Source organism: Gadus macrocephalus, chromosome 11 (genome assembly GCF_031168955.1).
Source record: "Gadus macrocephalus chromosome 11, ASM3116895v1".
Taxonomy (NCBI): domain Eukaryota; kingdom Metazoa; phylum Chordata; class Actinopteri; order Gadiformes; family Gadidae; genus Gadus; species Gadus macrocephalus.
Window position 1 is genome coordinate 13,696,117 of NC_082392.1, and position 26,073 is coordinate 13,722,189.

The following is a 26,073-nucleotide window of genomic DNA, read 5'->3' on the forward strand; positions in this document are numbered from 1 at the left end:
AGATGATGTCATCGTCAGCTACTCCTTGGTTAGGGTTTGATCCCGTCATCTCGATGTATTCAGAGCGCTTTTGGGAACTTAAAAGATTAGTTTATGGAAGTGTCCCAAAAAGTTAATCCATGTTGAGAAAGGGTTTTTATCTATCGGAAATCTATGACATTTATCATATGCTGTGTGTGCCTTTCAGTGGGACGACCTGCTCGAGAGATAGCTACGCTAGACGTAATCTTCACTTGATGTCCAAAAAAAACGACGGATAGTTAAATTGTTTATTTTACAGTTATCGTCCGTGACAACTTTAAAATACATATTAGTTGACCATATCCCATTCAATCTCGCTGTAACATATTTGGTGAAAATACAACTGCCATTCAACTACAATTCCCAGCAGGACTAATCGCGACGCCAAACACGTCATATATAGTCGACGTCCTGCCGCAGCTCGGGCGCCTCTGGCTCTGTTTCCATCATCCGCCCTACCTCTGACTTTAATATAACATATGTGTATTTTTTTAAAGGAAGTTAATGACCAGGAAGGTATATGAAGACATAAGTTATATTTGAAGACAAAGACTACGATGGCCTCGCCGTTGAAAGTGTGTATAGTCGGCTCAGGCAACTGGTGAGTTATGCAAACTGTCATAACCTTCTGTGATGGTTATCATGCTATTATCATGGTTATTATCATGGCATTATAATGGTTATTGTCATGTTTTTTTATCATGTTATTATCATGGTTATTATCATGTTATTATCATGGAGGGATCTCCATGATACAGCATCTTTAATTACCAATTAAGTAAATCAGTGTCAGTGATGTCATTGTGAAGCACAGGTGAGTTTCACTGTCACCTCCTCCTCTGATTGCCATGGTTACAGGGGCTCCGCCATAGCGAGGATCATAGGGGGGAACGCCAGGTCCCTGGAGCGCTTCGCCACCACGGTCAAGATGTGGGTGTTTGAGGAGAACGTCAACGGCAGGAAGCTCTCTGACATCATCAACACAGAGCACGAGAACGTCAAGTACCTGCCGGGTTTCAAGCTGCCTGAGAACGTGGTAGGGTGAAGGGGGGGGGGGGGGTTGCTGTAAGCTCTGTGTGTGTGTGTGTCCGCTGTAAAAAAAAAAACGGTAGAAACTCTTCCTCTTCTCTGCGTATTTACTTAGTGTGATGTGTTGTTGGACCTTTTCCTAGAATCTTTATTGTCATTGTACACAAGAAATTAGCATTTGCATCTGCATGTGACCCATCACTATAGCTGCAGCGCTAGGAGCAGTGGGCAGTGCTCTTCACTAGACGCAGCAGGAGGAGCAGGAGGCAGTGCTCTTCACTAGACGCAGCAGTAGGAGCAGTGGGCAGTGCTCTTCATTAGATGCAGCAGTAGGAGCAGTGGGCAGTGCTCTTCATTAGACGCAGCAGTAGGAGCAGTGGGCAGTGCTCTTCATTAGACGCAGCAGTAGGAGCAGTGGGCAGTGCTCTTCACTAGACGCAGCAGTAGGAGCAGTGGGCAGTGCTCTTCATTAGACGCAGCAGTAGGAGCAGTGGGCAGTGCTCTTCATTAGCTGAGGTAACTGAAGCACCCAGAGCAAACCCCTGTGAACACGGGCAGAACATACAAACTCCCCACAGAAAGCCCCTCCCCCTTTCGGGGTCCAGACCGAGGGCCTTCTTGCTGAGGCAGCAGTGCTAGCCACTGTACCAACCGCTGACTCTGGCTGACTCTGTCGAACTATGGCTGCATTCGGATAAAGCAGTGCATTTAAACGTACTGACTGTATCTCTGTGCCGCTCTCTCTGTACCTCCATTTCTCTTTCTGTACTCTCTCTGTTTATCTCGCTCTCCCTCCATCTGTTGTACCACTCTCTCTCTCTCTCTCTTTCTCTCTCCCGTCATCCTCTCTAGGTTGCCGTGCCGACACTGAGTGATGCTGCGGAGGGGGCGGACCTGCTGGTGTTCGTGGTTCCCCACCAGTTCATCAGGAACCTGTGTGATCAGATGGTGGGCTGCGTGTCGGCCAGGGCCCGAGGAATCACACTTATCAAGGTAACACGGCTCAGGACTGTAGGATGAAATGATAACACACTGTATCCACAACACACTTTACTAATGACACATTGTATTAACAACACACTTTATTAAGGACTCACTGTTTTGAAAAACACACTATCAATTACACAGCTTTTTAATAACAAACTTTATAAATCCCAGGAGGAACATTAATTTGTCAACATACCGCAGCAAAAGGTAACCCCACTTGTGGAGAAATAAAAAGATAATACACCAATAAATCATCCTACATCCTACATACAATATAATGGCTGGGAGAAATTGGGCTTTCTGGGCATCAACGGATGCATACGAACAAGTGTGATATATTGTCATCACATTTTGTGAACATATCAAAGTTGCACAGCTTAAACATTTTTGAGTTATGAATAATTGATGCCAATAATTCACATTTACAATTCACGTTGAAAATTTCATTTTCAAAGTGTATGTTCTCAAGCAAAAAGTTTCTAAAAAAACTAAAATGAAGTAATCTGTGTGTGAGTCAGTGAACAGCGAAGAGGCCCAGAGGAATACTTCTTCTATTAGATGTGATGCGGCTATAATAACAAACAGAGTCTTCTCGGGCCCGGCGAGCTAGTCTGCGAGAGGGCCGGGTTATTACCTAGAGTCTGAATGCTGTCTAGATCAAAGCCATGACAACACACATTGCTTTGTTCCCCTCTCTGCTCCTCTCTCGCTGGCTATTGTGGACGCTAAATCCATGCCTCTCACCAGGTAAAATGGCTGCTTTAAACCTCCGGACCATTAAGACCAGAGTGGGGATTGTGTGTGTGGTTTTGTGTGTGTGTGTGTGTGTGTGTGTGTGTGTGTGTGTGTGTGTGTGTGTGTGTGTGTGTGTGTGTGTGTGTGTGTGTGTGTGTGTGTGTGTGTGTGTGTGTGTGTGTGTGTGTGTGTGTGTGTGTGTGTGTGTGTGTGTAAAACCTTAAGTGAATCAGTCTTTAGGCTTATTTTTTGGAAACAGTAATGACCGAACCTGACCGTTTTGCTGTAAAATTCATTACTGAGTAAATAGAGCAACGGATGGATTCCCATGATGCATCCGGTTCAGCCTTTGAAATTAGGACCAATGAGGTCAGAGCCATATGTGGCTTAAACCCCTATGATGATATGTTCCGGCTACGGCCAAATAAACGTAATCAGCTCGGCTGGCTTTATTCAGCTCGGCTGAATATCTTTTAGAATATGAGGACTTTATGTAATAATAATAATAATAATGAATGAAATTTATATAGCATGTAATGGTATGTCTTGGGAGGTCTGCACTTTACAAACAACAGGGCATTTGTTCAGATAAAGCATTGAAGTCAGTCATACACGCACACTTAATAATGCGTTTAATTGACCAATAAACGTATCTGACGCTTGTCCTTCCTTTCGTTGGGGTTCTTCTAATGTTTAGCTGGGACATGATACGGGCAGCGTTATTGTTCCTATGGCATTTGTTTGTTGAGTTCAAAAAACAAATTTCCAAATCAAAGAACCTAAACTGGCCTTGAAACAAAGAGGGGGTAGATCAAGGGTCCAATAGTCCCATATTTTGATTTCAAAGGTAATTACACATAGCGAACACAGCGGTGGTTATCATACACTAATTGCTGGCACCTGATCAAGAATTAAAAGTGCCCCAACATCTGGCTGCTCTTCCAGTTAGCCACCAGGGGGCAGTGTTCCAGCTAGGTATTTTCTTTATGCATGAAGAATGGCTTTTACACCTGTGCTTCTGTCCAACTGCTTTTTGCGCTTCGTCTTTCTCTGTTGCACGCACACACACACACACACACACACACACACACACACACACACACACACACACACACACACACACACACACACACACACACACACACACACACACACACACACACACACACACATTCTCTCAGGGGATAGACGAGGGTCCTGACGGGCTGAAGCTGATCTCTGATATCATCAGGGAGAAGATGGGCCTCGACGTCAGCGTCCTCATGGGCGCCAACATTGCCAACGAGGTGGCGGCCGAGAAGTTCTGCGAGACCACCATAGGTAAAGAGGGGCCTTGCGCCCCAACATGTATTTTTATATGATGACTTGGCGGACATTTATAGTTCCTGCTTCAGCGTTCCGGCTGTATTGGATAAAAGACGTTGACACGTTCACAGCTGGCACGGCGAACCAAGCACCCCACACCTCTGGTCACCCCACACCTCTGCATCACCACTGCTGATTCTGACACTTTTATTTAGTCTCCACTGATGTGGAATGTGGAAGCCCTTTTGTATCATTAGCACGTTTGCATATCCAGCCTCTTTGTAACATGTTTTCTAAAAAGTGCTATACAGATTAAGCTATTGTGTGTGTGTGTGTGTGTGTGTGTGTGTGTGTGTGTGTGTGTGTGTGTGTGTGTGTGTGTGTGTGTGTGTGTGCGTGTGCGTGTCTGTGCGTGCGCATGTGTGTGTGCGTGGGTAGGCAGTAAGGTCCTTGAGAATGGCCTGCTGTTTAAGGAGCTCCTTCAGACGCCCAACTTCCGCATCACGGTGGTGGACGATGCAGACACAGTGGAGCTCTGTGGGGCACTGAAGGTACACACACTTTAGCTCAGTCGCTAAGCAACACACAGTTACACCACAGACCAACCTCCTTGCCAAAAAGAGACAAGACAACATTGATAGGATAGGTGGATATAAATGTTGGGATATATGTGATATATATGGTAAAGGTCGGTACTACTCCACCTTGTTACTGATCGTATTCAACGTGTCTAGCAGAGGAAATGGACAGCCTATCTGGTGCGTTATCAGAACCCTGTGATTACAATCAAGCGTTATCTTAACAATCAATTCTCTTCTCTGCTATCTTTGTCACCCGAGGTGTTGACGTAGGTCCAGCTCAAATATCTTTCTGCATCAATCTTGGAGGAAAGTTTTGAATCAAAAAATTCAGAGTATTTTTAATCACTTCTGAATAATCAGGCTAGAACCTTGCGTTGAGGTTTTTGTTTATCGACTCGAGGAGTTTCATTTCCTTCGGCGTTTATCTGTAACCCCGGCCCTGAATAATAGCGCTGTGATCTCCAGAACATCGTGGCGGTGGGAGCAGGCATCTGCGACGGGCTGAGCTGCGGGGACAACACCAAGGCCGCCGTGATCCGCCTGGGCCTGATGGAGATGATCGCCTTCGCCAAGCTGTTCTCCAAGGACGCGGACGCCGTCTCCACCGCCACCTTCCTGGAGAGCTGCGGCGTGGCCGACCTCATCACCACCTGCTACGGCGGCCGCAACCGCCGCGTCGCAGAGGCCTTCGCCAAGACCGGCAAGGTAGAACCTATCCCAAAGTCCATGCTACAGATTGAACTTTAGTGTCATTGTGCAGAGTGCAGTGACAATGAAATGTGTTTGGAGATCTAAATAGAAGTGCAAAAGAGCATTTAAGATGTAGTTTGAATATGGATTTTCATATGGTTCAATACAGCTGCAAAATTTAAATCAGCTAGTGAGGTATGAGCAGCATAAGATGGGTATAATGGAAAAGAACAGCATAGATGGACAGTACTATAAGTATGAACAGTAGGATAATAAATAATCAGGTGGTTTATTGTAAAGGTTTGTTGAAAGTGAAGCATGGCCCGGTGCTCCATGTTGCCATGCAGGAGATCTCTCCCTGAGTGTGTCTGGAGATGGCTGGATTATTCTGTGCACACTGATTACTCAATGTGCAACTGGAGCTGGGTGAGGCTGCACACCCGAGTCCAGTCAGACTCGGCCAGGTGAGCCTCCTTAATGCAGCAATCCTCCACACACATCCCCACAGATCCCTTTCCTGATTCTCCTGCTACGGCTTGATTGGTCAAGCTGTAGTTGCCGAGCCAGGAAAGGAAGCAATGTGGGATTGAGACGGATGATCCTGAAGGAGACTTCAACGATGTTGAGGATTATGGCAAATCACAATATTCAGTCTACGAAGCCAAGGACGGTTGTTATCTGTGGCAATATGGTGGTGCGATCAGCTGAGATATGTAAACATGAGGGCTTGTCCAAAATAAAGCACTTCCTGTTAGTATACTGTATTGGTCCCTAAAATGATTTGCTGGCCTATTAAGACCGTTGCAAGTGCAATTGTAACAGCGGGTAAAATGGCGGTTCGAAGAAAACATCTTGCAGGAAGCTATCGAATATAGGAATCCAGCCGTTATGTTGCCAATGGTGTCCTTGTGAAAATTTAAAAATATGTTGGTCCTTCTCCTGCCAGAGCATAGAGGAGCTGGAGAAAGAGATGCTGAACGGGCAGAAGCTCCAGGGGCCGGCCACGTCCACCGAGGTGTACCACATCCTTCAGCAGAAAGGCCTGGTGGACAAGTCAGTAGCCACCAGCTCCTCCATCGCCTTCCTCTCTCTAAACCTCTGGCTCTGCTCTTCCGTCCACATAGAGGGATGCTTTCTCTTTCCTACCTCTAACTTCTCCTTTCTCTGATTTTTTATCAGAGTCATGTGCAAAGATATCCCACTCAAACTCTGAGGATTTATTATCTGACGACTTACTTGTCTTGTTGGACAAGTTAGCTGTCACTATGACTATTTTCGTAGTGACAAGTGACTACGACTATTTTTCAGAATGAGTTTATCCTCCTCCCGCTACAGGGACTCTACAACTCAGCCTCTGAGATACTGTGACGCTGTGCTGATAATGATAACACCCCCTCCTGGGTCCCTTCTCTGCAGGTTCCCGCTGTTCACGGCCGTGTATCAGATCTGCTTCGAGGGAAGGGCCGTGGGGGAGATGATCTCCTGCCTGCAGAGCCACCCAGAGCACCTGTAGGGGACCTGAGGCCCCAGGGAGCCCCGCGTGCCACAGTCTGATTAACAGATCCATGGCGGCGGCACTTTGTACAAAATAACACAACCCGTAATTGTAGCACTTGTTACCTGTTTTGTATTTTTTTTTTCGGTGACTACGTTCAATAAGCTTACCTTTCCAGTTAAAAAACGCAAAACATTCACATTTCAATGATCAATCATGATACATTGAAGTCAATGGCGGGATGATATTAACATTTAGACCATTTAGAGTTGCAAAAACATTTGAAAGGTCTTTATTTTTGTACGAAATTGTATATATTTTACTTTCCTCTTACTGATACGATACAAAGCAGCTTTAGAGACTAACAACACGACACAGAACCCGTACGGTGTCCTGTCCACTCTGCGTCAGGCTGGACAGACTGCACACCTAACACTGCCAATTTTGTTTACATGGAGTAACGGTTGCACTTGTGGTATTATCAGTATAATTACTGGCTTGTATTCTCTTTTTAGTTTTCCTCAACCAAAGCCAAAAGTGAAAGGCTTTAATGAAAGTGTTTTGATACAAGTTATCATATCAAGCCTTCCCATCCTTGTATTGTATCACTTCCTTATAAATTCAGATGGAAACGGATCGTCTGAGGATAATCCCATAATAATGTTAATAATGATAATCCCAATACAGGATCCTATGTCCGGCTAAAATGGAGAACGAGGCATTACTTGGAGACAGGATAAAAAAATGTTTTTGAGCAGATTAACTACTATTTATTTGGTGATTGACATTGGTATGTCAAATCGCTATTAGTCTTTATAATATTGAGTATTGTGTTTTACCAAATACATCCCCATGACTTTATTCCTTCCTCCTTGTTTACATCATTATTGTCTTGAAGACAAACTGCCCCAAATCTAACTATCGATTGGCGTTCAGGGACGAACGTCGTTCCTTGAGAATAGGTCCATCTCAGGCTTAACAGCGCTACCTTGTGGCACATATAAGGTTATGACATGTGTTGCGTATATAGCAATATTACTGCTCAGCAACACCTGGCTGAACCTCCCACAATAATGCTAAAAGTTGCAATACGGCAACAGCCTTGTAATCAGTTAGTTATTGTATTGACTTTGTGTAAAGAAAGCAACACATTCTTATGCTGTGACCATTTTTCAAACTTATTTCCTGCTACAGGGTGGCCATGTGTAGTTAGAATTATTGTCTACCAACAACAATATGTCCCTGATCCCTTTCAGTGCTGTAGTGATGAGGCCATCCCTTTTGCTCAGTGGATGTTGATATACCATAGATTTAGGTCTTTCTTTCTTACGGGTACATCATGTTTAGCTCAACTGCCACTCAGGTGACCATCTTACTTCCTCCTTCAGCTTTTTAACTTGTGTAATGGCAAACCACAGAACCTAACATTATATTTGGGCTGTTTTAAATACGGTTTGTCTTAAAACAAACCATTTAATTTTGGTCCCAATTTTTTCTGACGGGATTTAATCCTCCAAAAAAAAAGAATACGATAAATATTCGTATATGGCTTTCAGATACTGGTCTTGATACTTAATTTTAGATTATGGGCCGACTCAAATAGTGAAAATCTGGTTGACAATAGATAAACGCCCCATAGTTGTCTCACGAAGTAAAAGGATGCTTAAAGCCCAATCAAACAGGGTGTTCTGAACAATACATTTGACTTTCTCCCATTATAATTAAAGCCAAAATTCAAAGACAGAGATTAGTGGACTTTCACTTTTCTTTCTGTAGGGAATACATGCTCGATATTGGTATATTATACCTGGAGAATGATATTATATAGGCATATTGCATGTAGTTCATGTCCATTCTATTTGTGTATGATATACTACGCCTTCAGACTAGTCACTCTTTTCTTTATATATTTGTAATAAATGTTTTTGATCTTTTTTAATTATCTTCAAAAAGTACGCAGGCGATAGCAGTTGAATAAAAACAAGATGTTTAATACATCATCCAAATGGTTCACTATTAAAACTCTGAAGCTACAAAACAACAGCACATCGATGTAAAAAAAAAAATGAAAAACACGTGCAGACATGAATGCATTGCTTTAACACAAACGCTTTAAATTTAAGAGCTCCATCATTGAAGCTATAATATCCATACATTCAACAAAATGATGAATGTATCCATTTATGAATAAACACCCAACAATACTCAAGACGAGTTGCAAACCTCATGGCAAGTTCTCCCCACACTTAGGATGAAACAACATTCACAGGACACTTACTGAAATACACATCGCAATAAACACATTTTGAACAGGGAAGTGATAAGGTTTTTTTTTGTTTTGTTGAACACCTCATACAGTGAATAAGTCAACACTGTTTGAATAAACTTTTGTTCAGTCATCCAGATAGGGGGAAAATAGAAAATTTTAGTTTTTTTTCCCCAGATTTATATCATCGTCAAAAGAGGTTCACCATGAATAAATAAAAACTTGCGTTCGTCTTGAGTCTATAAACAGTTAGCCATCGTCTTCCTCCTCATCTCCCCCAAATGACAGAAGACTGTTATTTTTCACTTTTCTCTCCTTCTTGTCCTCCCTCTTCTCCTTCTTCTCCTCTTTCTTCTCCTTCTCCTCTTTTTCCTCCTCCTCTTCCTCCTCCTCCTCTTTCTTTTCCTCTTTCTTGTCCTCCTTCTCCCCCGTGGCACTCTTCTTCTTTTTGCTGGAGCTGGCTGTGATGCCCTGGTACTTATCCGTGGAGGAGCGCTTGGCCGGCTTCTTGAACACGATTTTACCATCTGCAGGAGGCTCGTCCTCTGTAAACCAATAGGAAGCATGGCGCGTGCGTTTGAATAGCAGCACCCCTTTCCTCTCTCTCTCCAGACGTAATGCAGACTTAGTCAGAGGGACTTCTAGCTAAACTAAAACAGTAATATCAATAATGAAGTGCATGAGCAATAGTATCGGGGACAACAATTCTCTTGCAAGTAAAGCTAGAATTATATCCAATGTGGTTCCCTTTGCTGTTCCATACAAAACCAAATGGATAGGATCAACACACCAGACAGAAGGACCACGGTCTTGAATCCTATGAAGACTGCACCAGTGCACTATTAAACTAGGTATGCTGAAAATATACTTCTGAATTAAAGAAAAAGTATAATTCTAAAAGGATGAGTGTAACTACTCAACCAAAATAGTACGATCATTGACGGATGGAATAATAACCACGGAACTGCATGAGCAATACTCTCCACATTTGCCAGTCCTTCCTACCCACCTTTCTCTGAAGCGCCGTCGCCTTTGATGTGCTTCACCTCATCGGCGCTCAGGTCGCCCTTCTTCAGGACGACGACCTGCGGTAGCTCATCCTCACGGTCGCTGCCGCTGTCATCATCTAGCGTTGGCATCGCCTGACGCTGGAGACGTAACACAAAAGAGGCAATAACATTTAACGAGCTGCCGATGGTCAATATTAGGCATCCTAGTGTATGGACAATGGAGTATTGTATCATGGGTTGTGCTAAATGTTTTCCTTATTGCATTTAGGGTGCATGTCAAAGAACTGTCAAGTGTTTATTTACAGGAGGCGATGGGTTGATTGTAAATGTGATTATCCATAATAGAGATGATGTGATAAAGTCCGACACGCACAGCAGCTAACGCTATGTAGCGTGCAAGAAGGACACACACCTTCGTATCGACGTTGGGTCCTTCCTTGTATCCGACATCACTCTTGAATTTCTTTAGAAACGACGGTTCGGTGGGTTTCACCCAAGATATATCACTTTTCTTTATGTTCTTATTCATTGTAGTACTAGGCGCGTGAAGCAAGAACAGATTAAGCAGAACTAAACGTCATCAGAGTGCGCTTCCCAACAATATAAAAATAAATAAGTCACGTGATTTAAGATAGCAATGTGATTGGCTGCCAGTCTAAGGCTTGCCTGGCGTGGACCAAGGAAGCGCTCGCCGACAAGACGTACCTGACAACGATGCATGGTTTCCTATGACCGCATAACCCCACGCACTGTCCTTGGAATATGATTTCTGGGGATATTTACGCTTTGCTGGCCGGCATTCTTGGAGCCGTAGCTTCTTCTTCTGCTAAACTGTCCCTCGGGGCGGATTACCTGAAAGACATGTGTGACACAGGGATGAAGAGATGGACCACTGAGGACCACTGGAGCAGACACGCTGAGGAGGAAACCCCCTGTGACTGGGTAACTCACACCTTCTGTGTATTGTATTCATATGGGCCACATTACACATGGAGCTATGTATATTTTCTATTGCAAATATATTCGATGCTATTGTGAGTTCTTCACATTTCGTTTTGGTTTAGTCTTGGTATTTCATATTTATATTTTGTTTCACAGTATACTGCCCTCCCGAATGCATATATATCGTTTACTAACGCATAACGTTAGTAAACGAAGTATGGGAGCCACACTAGTATTTCACAGTTATTGGATCTATGTGTGTTAATATATCTCTGACGTCCGGGTTCATCCTCAGCTCCACATTCCTCTGCGCTTGATGTGCGGAGGTCTGCTGTTCACCTGCAATGCTGTGATGTGGACGTTCTTCTCCAAGGCGCTTCGCCACTGCTCCTCTTCCGCCAGAGCCACAGTGACCACCACTGCATCAAACTTTGTCTCTTCTGTAAGTTATGTACTAACTATAACAGCGGGAGTCAATAGGCATCCATAAAGTGTGATCTGTAGTAGTCACACATCTGTATAACCTTTATTCCTTTTACAAGTTCAACCATCAGATTCCTGCACTGGCCTATGTTTTGTTATGAGACGAATGAGTGTTTGTGTTAAGAGACAAGACCAGGCCCGACTCTGCCTTTGTGCCCCCTAGTCAGAGAAACGATCAAATTCATGATTCATGTCTAATGACCTATTTATTCAATAAGATACAGCAGGTAGAACCAGTTTTAGCCGATGATGAGTACCAACATAATGGAGTTTTCAAGATAGTCCGGAAACATGAAGAAGGGCCTCCATCCCAACCTCCAATAACTATCTCATTCTTTTTTTGTCGCTGTGTTTCCCTCCAGGCGGTCCTAGGGAAAATGATTTTCGGAGAGACCCATGCGGCTCTGTGGTGGGTAGGGATCTCGCTCACCCTCTCCGGGCTGCTGGTGCTCCATGAGTCCACGCCCCAGATCGTATCGCAGGAAGACGACAAGAAAGACAATTGATGACACTTCCCAAAGAGAACACTGTTACAATGTGATCCCCTAGAGACCAAGCCAAAAGAGAAGGGTCATCAAAGCACAAGGCTAAAATGATCAGCCGCAATCTGAGCTTAATCACATTGTATAAGGATATGTGTCAACGAACATCAAGTACTACCAAAGCTAAAACGACTGCCTTGCAATGACATTAAATCACACTAGTTGTGGGAACTTTTGTTCTATAATGTATGTCTCTTTGCTGATCCATACATAACTACAGGGATAGGATCAGCACTCCAGACAGAAGGATCACAATCCTATCTCCCATGAAGAGCTTTGACGGTTTGACATGCTCAAGCGCCGGTCCACTGTTACTAGATAAGCTGTCAAATATACACAATAAATGTAATATATGCGTGTGAAGATGTTGCTCATATTATGCAATATACATTCACCTGTGTGTACGAAGATCTGTATTCACGTGCATGCATTCCAATAAGCACTATGGAAAGTATTTTCTATGCAATACAAACTACTGCCATTTACACTATACAAAGAATGTCATTGATTTGAATTCCTGATCAAATAAATGTTTGCATACAATCAAGAACTGAGAAGTAATGTCAATGTTTGTAGTGTATTCAAATCCAATCAAATCCATGAAAAGTATCCAATTTAAGTAATATATTCTCCCACAATAGAAAAAGAAAAAAGGAACAGCTGGTAAATATGACTTCACTTTCTGAATTTATTTGTTAAACCCCTGACACACATGCTTGATAAAAAAACATGTCATTCATAATTATACAGTAAACACAATGTAACATAAAAGGTCCCAAGACATATAGCATTCATTTTAAAAGCCCTTTTCTTACACAATTAGTCACATAAGTCAAACAGTACAAGAGGGTTAGGAATTTAAAATACAAGCACAGAAATCGACAAACGGAAAGCTGAACATTAGGCAAACCCCAACCCCCCTACAATCACTCACTAGTCCATGCTTTCAATTTGCTCTACCAGACTTTTAAGGCACACGGTGATATCAAAAACGCGGCTCAGTGGCTCGTCCATTAATTAATCATGCCTTTAGAGCTGTTTCTGGTCAGTGGTGTTCCCTGAGCTCCAGGAAAAGTGTTGACCATTCAACCACTTCCACCACAAAATCCTTTGGTTCTGGTGCTAAGAATGCAGTCCATACACTGGCATCATCTGAAAACCCAGGCGCGCAAGCACAGTTCTATTAACACATCAGCCTAAACATCTTGGTTTCCTTGTAGATTTATTGAAGCTCTGAAGCTTTAAACACCTTCTCTGATCGTGTCTGTTCTTCTAATGGACGGCTTGAGCTCTGAGGCATATTGTTGCACTGTAGTGGTGTCTGTATTCCAACGACGATACTTCTTACAAATAGCTGCATTTTCCACAGAATCGTGCATCCAAGAAATTGGACTCATCTGCCTTCAATTCTCACTTTGAGGGTCTAGAAACCAAAATGATCGCCACACGATTGCACATGTGTTAAGTATACAAGATGACTAAATAGTCCTTCAAAATATAATTAAAAGCAGCGAAGGCCTTGTGGCGCTACTAGTACAGTGGAATCTCTATGATGTCCTCCTCAATGATCTCCCCCTGGGGGACCTCCTCCAGGACCTCCAGGGGCCTCCTCTCACAGCGCAGGCCGCTGAACGGGCTGCACCAGGACAGGGAGAAGGGCCCGCCGCACGCTGCCTGCATGGCCTCCCAACACGGGACCTTATCCCACTTCCCGGTCTCTCCCTTCAGACGTTCGATTCCCTGGAGAAGAGAGAGAACAGGCGGTCAGAGAGGGTGCAGAAGAAGCACATGAAGGAAACGTGTCCTCTGCATGCACAACGACTACAAAAAAAAGAGACTGAAAAAAAAAAAAAAAAGTTTTCTACTGAGCTATTTCTTTTCTCCACCAAGTATAAATTATAAACACATGTTGGGAATGAAATATTGAATTTAGGCTGACTAAAGAAACATGGCAAAATTTTAATAAATTCACATAGATTTATGTTCCAATGCCAGTCACATGCAAATTATGATGAAGAATGAATGCATCTATCATTAGTCAACTGGGCACGGGGGGTAAAAACATTTTGGCATGCATCATGGCATTATGCAGTTTTAAAAACACTCATTAAACTCACGTTTGAATGAGTCTACTGTCCAAAACAGACAAGGAAAATGAAGACGTTGGATGTTTCATAGACCCTCTGCTTTAGACTTGCATGCATATGGAATGTATGTTAAGTAGGACAACTAGGGTGATCTCTGTTCCGAGCTTACCTCTGTCTCTTTACCAGCAAACCTGCCAGACAAGTCTTAACAGGCTGGCTTGCTGAAGAATCTACCAGGTCATCAAGTTATCAATCATTCAAAGCAAATGCATGAGTCGTTATGTAAGGAGGGCAAAAGAGAAAGAGATCCCAGAGAATAAAGTGCAGCATAACAGACAATGAGAGGATGAGAGTTGTCCATGAAGGGATAGACAGAAGTTGGAAAATTCAGGGGAGTTTTATACAGGGAAGGTAGAACATGGAGGAGTCTGTTGCATCAGTAAAGAGGTGTCTGTTCAGATGGATGAACAGGACACAGAGAGTAAACTATGCATTGCACATCACATGGGCCCAAACAATACATCAGGCTTTTATGCTCCACACACACACACACACACACACACACACACACACACACACACACACACACACACACACACACACACACACACACACACACACACACACACACACACACACACACACACACACACACACACACACAGAAGAATTTATTCTTTGCACATGTACTCAAAGTTCTTCAGAATAATTATAATTAGAAATGTTTAAAACATAAAAACACCAATATCTGCTACAGCACTCTCACCAATCACTGGCCAAACTCAGCAATAGCACACCAGCAGAATAATCACCTACAAAAAATATGTCCTACCATGAACCATGCAGTCTTATAATTAAAGAGATACGCACATCATACAAAAACAGAGTAAAACAAAGAAAATGAACTGTTGAACAGAGAGAAGTTGGCGAGATAAAAAGTAACAAAATTATTTAAAAAGTGCATGTCAGCCAAGTAGTACATAAGGGGCACTGTGTAAGATTGAGAAAACTAATAACATTAAAAGATAAGACTTTGAAAATATATAGATTTTGCTGTGTTCTAACCACACAATGTAACATGTCCAGCTAGGATAGTTTTCCATTATCTTGACCTTCCCTAGTTGATTTATGGGCCTTAAATCAAATGGAAATCCTCCTAATAGGTCACAATAGCAAAATGTGAATTGACGGTAATAAACAATTGGATTGACTATTAGCACATTCACACAAATTCAACCAAATCTTTACTAGACATGAAAAATACAAAGTATATAAACTCAGTGTACTTGTAAACCACTAGAGGCCCAGCACTATAGAATCTTAAACAGCGCTCCTTTAATAGTGCAGATATAGTGACAGTAAGGTTTAATAGTTAAATGCTTGAACTGTTACAGTTAAGTTACACAAACCAAGACCATCCCTGTTTCAGTCATATGCGCCGAAATTGTGCTTCAAACAGACAGGTTCACTTGTCAGTCGTTGCGGCTGAAAACGATGTTTGAATACAGAGATATCTGTTAAAGATCTGCTCTTTTTTTCCCTCAAAACAACGACTGTTTTGCGCTTTTGACATCCAAATGAAATCACAGTCCCAACTAATCACACATCCGGAAAAAAGAGACTCCTTTCAAGCAAAAAGAAAAACACCCTTTGATTAAACTTTGATGATGAGATTTAAGTGGGCCTTGCTTGCATGCAATTAGGTGTTCCAATCGACGTGTCTCCATTATGCCTAATGAAAGGAAAGGTATTGCTTGATGAATAACTAGATGGCCTAGGGAATTTATATGTTCATCAGTCGCAAGAATGTTCTGATAACAAAACAGCTAAAATGAACACCTTAAGAAACAACATCTGCTCTGTTAATATGATGGCCGTGCTGTCGCTCGACTAACGATTGATAAAATACAAACACGCAAACGTTTCAGAGCTGGGAATTATGGAGGAATGTCAAAAACAATATCACAATTTTAGTTTCATGTCTGCAATTCTACCAGAAAACCTTTCACACGCAGAAAGGGGTTTCTTTTCCTCTGCGACTCTTCCCAGTGAAGTCTCTTCCCCTCTTTTAGAGCAGAAAAATAAAATGAAAAGCATGTTCTCATCAGCGTAAGAAACACAGGAAGGAGCTGTCCGTGGGTAGTGTAGCAGTCACAGTTCAGTGATCAGGTTCAGCATTTGGGAGCAGCAGGCGTAAATGAGCTGGCTAGTCTTGGCCAGCTAGGCGGGGATTGGTTGAAAGGGGTTTGGTTTAGTTTGGTTGGATGGTTTCAGCTTGCCAGCTCCTCTTACTGAGCTCTCGGTCTCTCTCTCTCTCTCTCTCTCTCTCTCTCTCTCTCTCTCTCTCTCTCTCGGTCTGTGTCTCGCTCTCTCTCCCTCTTTCTCTCTCTCACACCACATACTGGTAGGTTTCAGCCTTCCCTTGTTCGGGCGTGGCGAGGGGGCTAAACCACAATATGGAGAACGGATGTCCGAAAACCGCCCGCATGTTCATCCATTTATTTTTTTTAGCCCATCTTCTCTCTTCCTTTTTCAACTGCTCTATGCCCTGAAAACAAGAGACAACGCAACTTCAGTGGGTGGACTTCCAGGGGGGCGCCCCAAACGGGTGACCGACCACACACATCCCTGAACCGCTTCATCTCGGCTTTACACTAGGGCCGGACCAATATGAAGATGAGTAGAAAATATATTAAATAGGAGATGTATACATATATACAAAACATAGTCATTAACCTATTGAGTGATTTTTATTTACAAGTGCATACATTGTCCAGGTAAAAGTTTCTTTCTTTCCATGTTATTTCTTATTAATTTTATAGTTTGCTAGTTTGCTAGTTTGCTATCCAGACAAATTGGTAAAGATTACAAATTTTCTGATTGAATGAAATATTCTACAATTATTTTGTTTTATTCCACTACCACCTACAATTAGTCAGCATAAAATTCATACGAGTATACTGTACTCACCTCTAGTAAAGATAAAGAGTGTCTTTCAAGGTATTGTTTGTTATTCTATCACAACCTTGATAGTACTGGCCTATCGGTACAGTATTGGTGTAATTCACACCAAAGCCCTGATTTAGGCCTGATAACGGCTCATAATATTAGCCTACTGATAAACTGGTTGGTTGGGCCCAACTTTGCAACCTTTGACCTTTATTGGTCCACACAATGAGTGGATAAAAGAAGGTGTGCAGGGTATTTCAATCACCAAGAACAAGACCCACTCTGATTTACTGCACAGTATTGATTTTACGAACAGATAAGCGTACAGGCCGATATTGATATGAAATTCAATTCATAGATATGTCGTAGAGTTGCAGACAAAAATAATTTGGCGGCAGGAAGAAGAGATGCTTCAGGGTTTGCTTCAGTCAGCTAGGTTTTGACTAAGCGAATAAAGAAGGAAAGCTCACAAACGAAACACACAAGTAGACTCTTCACACTGTTTGGGAGATTAATGACTTATAAAGTATTTTGCCATTAGCGTGGCAATATACTTTAAGAGTAAAATACAAAAAACAAAAGAGTAACCCCAATTAACAGACTGATCAAGTAAGGGCTCCTTGGATTCTGGAGCAGTAGCGACATGCAGGGATAACTTATTAGCTTGACGTTTTCATAAGAGGGCCAGTGTTCGCAGTTTCTTCTTCGTTCAATTTAATTTGAGGTTGAATGTCTCCCCATTTAGATAAAATATTTTTTTCGGTTGGGTTTTTCATTTAGAATATCAGGTATATGGTTATAAAATTCACACTTCAGGATCACAGCGTAGGAAAACCCATTAATAGGCTTTGGCTGTGACAAATCAAGCATAATCAAACCTGTAACAGCCTGGAATCATGCATAGCTGTTTCCCCAAATAAGGCAGGACTTCTCCTAAGACCAAGAAACCATCTGTGACTAAACGTTTTACCAGAGAAAAGGCTGTGCATTCCTTTCCCTTTTAGGGACAATGAAGAACTTGAACTCTAACTTGCATTCAGTTCCATCAGAATTGAATGTACCTTCTGTACGACAAGGACACAGAAAATAAAATGCATGGAACACTGCAGCAAAGCAACATTGTGTGAAATTCTGTGATTATAATAACTCGCTCAGCTATTCATTTGAACATATGCCAAAGTTTTTCACTGATACTATTATATTTGTGATCCTCTCTCACAGTCAGCAGATGGTTGGATAAGCATGGAAATAAGAACATTATTTTGTTCAACTTTTTGTTGCTTTGTCTTGGACATCACCGTCTACACAGCTTAGTGAAACTGATTTTCTGTTTCATATTAATCATGACTTCAGTAACGACACTCAAGCCCTTCAGATCCGCAGTCCCACATCTCCATATCTGCAAGCTACAGAGGCAGCGAACGGTCCGATGCACATCTAAGTGCTAGGGGAATAAAAGATGGAGGAGAGAGCAGGAAAAAAGCAGGAAAGGAAAGACCACAGAAGAGCCTCGAATCCTTCCAGACCCGTGGAGTGTGACGGTGAGCGGCGGTCCGGTGGGTACCGATGGGGTGGATGGTATAGAGCCGTGGAGTGTGGGCGTGACTTACGGTCTCGTCGGTACAGATGGAGTGGACCTGGGTACCGAACATCACAGAGGTGAATATGAGGAAGAGGAGGGCCTCGAAGCACAGGAGGATGAGGAGGATTACTGTGGCCGGGGGGGAGAAGGAACTGCACTCTGGAATGCACAGGGAGGGGAGTGGGGAGAGGGAGGCAGAGGGGGAGACAGAGAGAGGTCAGAGGGTAACAGGATCACTTAAGGAGGTCCTACACAACCTAACTGTTCTCATGGCCTCACAAGGAGATGGACGTGAATTAGAGCTTGGCTCGGCCCAGAAACACAAGCCGGAGCCTACCCCCTGCAGCTTCTACCTGAGTCTGGCATTCATGTCTAAAACCAGACACTTGGATTAAAAATAGTAGTAAAAAAAGATGAACTGGTGATTATAACATTATTGATCCATGGAATCATGAATACGATCGATCCACGGACTCATGATGAATAGCGTAATACAGAAGTGTATTTATTACCTTATAAACTAACCGATCACAGTGATTGATACATAAGGTTTATTTAAACAATGTTATAATACATATAACATTCTGATTATCCGAACCAAATAGCTTATTCCCCAGTCCGATTATAAATAAAAAAACAACACTTCTATGACCACGAGATCAAACGACCCAGCCACAAAAATCTAACCTCTAGTGTGGGAATCTTGGCTGAATCGTGACAGCTGTTTTTATTAAAAATCTCACGGTTGATTAAACCCTCTATTCTTGCAATGGCCTTGGACCAACAAAACAATTACAAAAATATTATTTCAGGTTGCAAGGAAAGGGAAGGTTTTTCTTTTTCCATTTCCTGCGATTCATTTCGGTCCAAATCTTCAGATTTTCTCCCAAACCTATCTCTGACCTGACCACTTAGCCAGCGGGCGCAATAACAAAGCCATACAAAATTGAACAGCTGAACAATATGCAATTTGGATAAGCAATTTGGCCAAAAATATATATGAATAGACCAAAATTAAAGAAACACTAAGCAGGAAATGTTGAGGGTGAGAGATGTGAGGAGCACAAAAAAACACATTGACAAAACACATGGAAATACAGACACGCATTAAAGTACACACACAAGGACTCAAAGGGCTCTTTACTACACATGCCGCTATGCTAACTAGGCTACCAGGTAGGACTGACCTTCAGACAGCTGGCTGCACCACAGCCAGGTTCCAGAAAGAATAGAACATGCCAGGACGGACGCAAAGCAAAAAGAAGAGTGAAATGAAACAAAAAGAAAGACGAGAAACCTAACAGAATGGGGGAGCGGGATCTGCATAACATAACTCAGGCAGGTGTAACGGTTTTCATTAATCTAGAAACTACAATGAGGCTGAGGCCTTCTGAGGAACAACAACAAGGTGGTAGGGAACATAAATATACTCACTTGTCCAGTCGTCCTCAAAGCAGTAGAGGAAATGGAACACCACCATTGTCAGAGAATGGAGGGAGATGAGTGCAATGTACATCTGGGAAGGAGATACAGGAAATCACGAGGGCCGCTTTATTACACTTTGTTACAAGTTAGTGGCAAACAATGGATGGATTAATCTTCATTCAGAATTTCTTCATTCAAATGCATCATTTGTGTGATGAAGAGTTTTTGCTTTGATGTGACCCAACACTTGAACACAAATGTATAAACCATCCAACCTAATTGCCCCAGGATACGTCTTTAGGGGCAATTAGTGCCAGCAGGGTGCATGGTTCCTTCATTAGCCGTAATCCAATTTAATCAGAAAGCTATTTACAGCCTTAACAAAATGTTTTCATTTAAAATTGTAATTTATCAAATTAAATGCAGTAGAAATAATATTATGTATTTGAATTATTGATTATATTATGCAAAGTAATATAATCACTTTTTATATGAGGTGTGTGTTTGCGTATGTGCGTGATTCTGTGGTTTTGTGGCTAAAGACAGACTCTATTAATACTTAATACAAGATATTACAAATGCCTAAAGTTGAAGGAACATTTAAACTTCGAGATTGCAATTATAAAAATAGTAAAATATGACCAATCACACTAGTTAGCTATCGGTCAATCGCAGAACCCATCAACTGACAACGGTTCAGCCTCAGGAGGCCGGGGCCGGGGTTTTGGGGCCTCTGGTTTAGCCACCAAGCCAGGACTTCCTCTTCCATGCACCGGTCAATGTTATTACTCCGATAAGCAACTGGAGACGTGTGAATGTAGTAGGACTTGAGAGACGTCGCCAGTATCGGATTGTTTTGGCGTCAGAAAACATTTAATCTAATCTCCCTAATAGGATATTTTCTTTTGGATATATGGATTTATGCAGGATGGATATATGCAAATATCCATAAACGGATATCTGCATATCTATACAGATATCTTTTTTTAATGCTATTAAAAGGGCAAAATCGTCATCAGACAATAGCCAATGGGTTCCAAGATGCGTTTTGGACAATGCATCCTGCTTCTTTTGCTCTCCATATGGACTTATGTCCGGATACAACCAAAGCCCTCTGAAACATGATTGGTCAATACTAATCGGACTATAATTGCCAACAGATTCTGCATTCATATGCAGAAATCCATTTATAGTGATTAGTTATACATTAGTCTACTTCAGGCATTGTATTCATATAAGGACCATATTATGATTTGAAATGCTAAGCAAGCTCCTAACGTAGACATCTAGTTGTTGAGGAAATTATGAGACTGATGAGATCTGTAACATAACCAACAAACAAACAACTTTCTTTCTGGGCAAATAATGTGGCTGTGGAACTACTGGACTGTGAACTACTATGTGAACTATGTGAAAACTATTCAGGGTGTCTTCTGTGTTAGACACTTACTGTGAAAAGCACAAAGTACTTCTGGTTGTTTTCCCCGACGCAGTTGTTGACCCAGGGACAGTGGTGGTCCATTTTCCGGATGCACCGCTTGCAAACACTTTTGAAGGATGAACACGACAAAAATACTAATTATTCATGCACTGCACCACATCACTGATTGCCAAAAGTAGACTTTCGCGAGACTAAAATATGACTAAAATGATAATACATTTGCACCTAATCTGTTACTGTGAAATACTTTTTCAAAATGGAAGTTTTGATGCTGACTTGTGTGATCCTATGGTTCTCCCTACCTGCAGTGGTGAGCTCGGTCTGGCTTTATGCTACAACATTTGGGACACTTATAGACCACCTGGCCTGGCTTTAGCTGGAGGCTCTCGATGTACTCCTTCGTAGCGTTTCCTTTTGGCACAGCCCCCTAGCAAGGACCAAAAACATTGTTAGGCCCGTTTCTGAAGTGGAATGGCTTGTGGGCATCGACAGGCATCAAACTGTATGAAACATTCACAGCCAAAAATGTGTCATTACTACGAGGATGCAACTTTACAAATAGGCAATAATTGTAATTGTATTTGGCCTCTGCGGCTTCGGTGGACCAATTTCTAACCACTGTATCTGCATCTCATTTATCCTTAAAAAAAACATTAATTATTTTTTACTATTATTATTATTTGTTTAAGTTATGTACTTTGTATACGTGCAACACTACAGCCACCAAGAACCCCCTTCAACACCTATCAGATCAGGACATCATCAACGCTCTCCTGTCCCACTATAACGGACCTGAGGCCCAGCATGATCACCGGGCGTGCTCCACACTCACAGGATCGGTGCACATGGCCCGGAAGTGCGAGGCGAGGGCGAGGAAGGCCAGGCTGTTGAACACCACGCCGTTGATGAGGCTGTACGTCAGGTTCTTGGAGGGCAGCAGCATGACGAACACCACCACGAACTCGGCGTAGAGCACCAGCATCCAGGTGATGACCGCGCAAACAATGCCGCAGGCGTCCCGGATGAACCACATGGCTGAGGCTGAGGAGGAGGTGATGATGTCCTTGGAGATGGGGATGCGCTGCTCGGCCTGCAGGTAGCCGGCCCGGGACTCCTGCCGGGACTCCGCTCGGCCATGGTCCCCCCGGCCATGCTCTCCACGGCCGTGCTCCGGGTCCCTGCATCGGTGCACCGGGCTCTTCATGCTTCATTCATCCACACCGGCCACTCGCGCCGCCCGCAGCCACTCCAGGTACAGCTGGCAGCGTTAGGGGAGCAGGTTCTGGCTCACTTACCGCATGCTGGGAAGAGACAGGGTCGGAGGAGGAGATTAAAAGGAGACAGGCAAGGTGGTTTGTAGAGGACAGGAGGGATAGTCCTTTCCCTTCAACTGAGATAAACCGATCCTAACTACATTAAAAAAATATGTACTGTATACACATGTCGGTTTTGACTAATAGCTTGCCAAAAAGACCCTGGCCTCTACAGTAAAATCCCTTAAAGTAACATAATCGTGTGTATAAAGGTGCCTTAAGGGGCAGTGCTGTATGCAGGTATTATAACACCTTTGTAATTTTTCTACCATCTTTGTATTTATTTATTTTTTCGGCTGCAGAATGCGTTGTTCCACTTTGTCGGACAATAAAGTTTATCTTGCATCTTGAACAACCAGGGACCTCTTAGAGCTCAGTGGATATCAACATCACCAGAGGTCAAACGCACAGAGAGAAGCAGCCCATGCCACTGCTGCATGCCTCTGCAGTCTGACTCAGTGAACACATCCTGCTGGTGGTGCTGGGCAGGCTAGCTCGCCTGTTAGCCACATTGGTCAAGTATCAAACGATGACCAGCACTGTCATCCCGGATAACGCATCGATATCGGGACAGACCGTTAGCACTGGTAGCGATTAGAGAGGCCATCCCGGTTTTACTTTCGAGTCCATGAGTACCAGGAGACAGTATATAAAAAGGAGCTTTAATTAGCTTGCTGGCTAACTAGGTAACGTGTGTGTGAGCGAGATCTCACCTGCGTTCACCAGCGGCTCTGTCTCCTCGCTAACAATTATAAAGACAACCGTCAGGCAACGGATGTTTAATCTTCATGTGAACGTTGTAATGTCTTTAAAAGTTGCAGCAGGACCTAATCCAAGGCATTCGTTTCGTTGTTAGAAAATCGCATCCTCCTTCCTTGCTAGTGTTTAACGCACCAACCCCCCCGGCTCAACCACAACACATCGTGACGAATGCGGATGTGAACACCTGTTTTTAATTAGGAGTAGGTTCACTAACGTTGAAGATGATGATGCAAAGGTTGAGGCTTTGTAAAGGCAAAAAGTTGAATACATCTGACTCTATTCTATTTTATTACATGAATAAATAAGTATGAACTATTGAAATCTCCTCATGCTTTGCCTGCGGCCCAGTGAGGCATGTCTCCAATTCATTAAAAACAACTCAGAAATCGATGTTAAAAAAAAAAGATATTCACCTTTTTTTGGTACAGGATTAAATGTATGATTTCATATTACACACAATAAGGCAATACCTATTGTGCCTTTCGTTAGTAGTTTCTGATGTTACTCATTCTATATCATCTAAGTTTAGAGACACTAACCCAGTGTAAATCCATGAAATGTCCTGTCCTACTTCAGCGCCAAGTATGCTCCAAATCAGGGATGGGCAACTGGCGGCCCGCGGGCCGCAAGAAAGATGAGAAGAATTCATAGAATTCGAAGGCAAACCCATGCGTCTAGTTTGCTTAGAAGCGATATCAGTCATTAAAGATATCCACTTAAGTCGCCACTACAACTACTAAAACTGCTTGTTGGGTTTGAGTTCATTGAGTTGTTGCACTTAATGTTGGGCCACTGTTTTTCAGTATTTTGACTTCATTGAATGATGATGTATGTGAGCCCTTTGCACTGATAAAAATACTGACCATTCATGTGGCTGTTTGAGCATGGAAAACATGAAATGAATGTATGTTGGTTCAATTAACATACCGTACATAGGTTATGATTCTGGATGATTTTTTAGGTAGTGGCCATCCCCAAAATGAACCAGAATACAGGAAATCATATCTACCAAATTCAAAATTGTGTAGCTTCTCTCAGCTCACGTTTAGTTGAAGTGTGCAGTCATGTGGCCCTCCGATGGTTATGATGAAAAATGTGGCCCTCTTTATCATGAAAGTTGCCCATCCCTGCTCCAAATAGACAAGATTATCATGCAGGTGTGACGGGTTGAAAAGGATATATAATATATTGCTCAGTATATATATATATATATACATATATATATATATATATATATATATATATATATATATATATATATATATGTGTATATATATATATATGTATATAAATATACATATATACATATATATATATATATATATATATATATATATATATATATATATATATAGATTTGGGTACAACAGCACGGCAGGGGAATCATAAACATGATGTATAAAAACATACTTTAGCCCTCTGTGTGTGTCCATTCACAAAGGTGATCATGCCTGTAGACCATTGCAAGGCTATGAGGAATACAAAGTGGTCCCCTCTGTATCTGAACAGCCTCCTGAAGCAGAGCTGTCTGGAACCCGTTCTGTTGGGTTCCCCGAGCCACAAGCCCATAAGCAGATGACATCATCCTATTATAACAGAATTTTTCTATGAGGGAAAGAAGGTGGGGGGGCGGCGGGCTGGTGGTGGCGGTTGGTTGTGCTTTATATTATGATCGAAAATGTTTTATATTACAATCAAGATTAGGGAATGGGATGTCGATATTAGGTAATTTAGTCATTCCAACAGCAGGTACCATGGTTAGCTCACTCACAAGCCGATACCAGTCAATAATGTCTTGGTGATGCTAAGCCAAATGTATGTTCCATTTCGCAGAAGACTGTTAAAGTGCTCCTCAATTAGGAGGTTTTTAGTCCTTTTTTGTCTGTGCAACATCCAACAACTCTCCTCCACATCTGGGATGTTCCTATTAGGCCTTCGGTTATGCACAGGAGGCACGGTTTGTTGTTGCTTGTTAGGATTTACATTCAGCACTCACTGAAGTCTTCCCTTAGATGTGCATGTTATTTGTAATGCGGTCGAGTGGCATAACCATTGTTTGCATTGGTTGTGCGGTGCACTTTGTCCGTTGTGTCCGTCATGAAACATGGAACATGACAAGCTGTCGAGAAAGATGTTCTACAGTCTGCTGTATTTTGGGGTCGAAAACATTGATCATAAATTCAATTTTATATTTACAACATCTTTGATGGCGTAAAACCAACAAACCTTTGGACCATCAAACAATTTGACATTGTTTGGCATCTACTGTACATGGTGCTCTCCCATGTATTGTCTCTCTGGCAAAACAACAGCAACTCGTTGATCGCATCATTAGTAGCTCACGTTTCCATGGACACCCTGAAATTAACTTATGTGCTTGCTGCATGATAGGTTATTATCATGGGATAAAACAATTAATTAGTTATTC

At 42.4% G+C, this 26,073-nt stretch overlaps 4 protein-coding genes across 5 annotated transcripts; 2 read left to right on the plus strand and 2 right to left on the minus strand.

The window, feature by feature from the left end:
- Window positions 1-407: 407 nt before the first annotated feature.
- On the plus strand, window positions 408-8,590 carry gpd1l (glycerol-3-phosphate dehydrogenase 1 like). The gene is made up of 8 exons (XM_060064685.1): window positions 408-622; window positions 880-1,057; window positions 1,903-2,043; window positions 3,954-4,092; window positions 4,516-4,628; window positions 5,124-5,363; window positions 6,295-6,401; window positions 6,765-8,590. Exons 1-8 carry the CDS (start codon window positions 579-581, stop codon window positions 6,859-6,861), a joined length of 1,059 nt encoding a protein of 352 aa, XP_059920668.1. The 5' UTR covers window positions 408-578; the 3' UTR covers window positions 6,862-8,590.
- A 223-nt stretch (window positions 8,591-8,813) lies between these two features.
- kiaa1143 (KIAA1143 ortholog) lies at window positions 8,814-10,719 on the minus strand. The gene is made up of 3 exons (XM_060064688.1): window positions 10,532-10,719; window positions 10,119-10,257; window positions 8,814-9,654 (listed from the first exon to the last, which is right to left on the minus strand). Exons 1-3 carry the CDS (start codon window positions 10,646-10,648, stop codon window positions 9,359-9,361), a joined length of 552 nt encoding a protein of 183 aa, XP_059920671.1. The 5' UTR covers window positions 10,649-10,719; the 3' UTR covers window positions 8,814-9,358.
- A 44-nt stretch (window positions 10,720-10,763) lies between these two features.
- On the plus strand, window positions 10,764-12,636 carry tmem42a (transmembrane protein 42a). The gene is made up of 3 exons (XM_060064689.1): window positions 10,764-11,061; window positions 11,357-11,503; window positions 11,907-12,636. Exons 1-3 carry the CDS (start codon window positions 10,882-10,884, stop codon window positions 12,048-12,050), a joined length of 471 nt encoding a protein of 156 aa, XP_059920672.1. The 5' UTR covers window positions 10,764-10,881; the 3' UTR covers window positions 12,051-12,636.
- A 114-nt stretch (window positions 12,637-12,750) lies between these two features.
- Window positions 12,751-23,826, minus strand: zdhhc3a (zinc finger DHHC-type palmitoyltransferase 3a). Of its 2 annotated transcripts, none has more exons than XM_060064686.1 (7): window positions 23,597-23,825; window positions 22,403-22,871; window positions 21,873-21,997; window positions 21,580-21,676; window positions 20,139-20,220; window positions 18,733-18,863; window positions 12,751-13,826 (listed from the first exon to the last, which is right to left on the minus strand). In XM_060064686.1, exons 2-7 carry the CDS (start codon window positions 22,772-22,774, stop codon window positions 13,617-13,619), a joined length of 1,017 nt encoding a protein of 338 aa, XP_059920669.1. In that variant the 5' UTR covers window positions 22,775-22,871; window positions 23,597-23,825; the 3' UTR covers window positions 12,751-13,616. The 2 variants fall into 2 exon arrangements, with proteins under 2 accessions (XP_059920669.1, XP_059920670.1); XM_060064687.1 differs by lacking the exon at window positions 12,751-13,826 and adding an exon at window positions 14,552-16,721 and having other exon boundaries at window positions 23,597-23,826.
- Window positions 23,827-26,073: the final 2,247 nt, after the last annotated feature.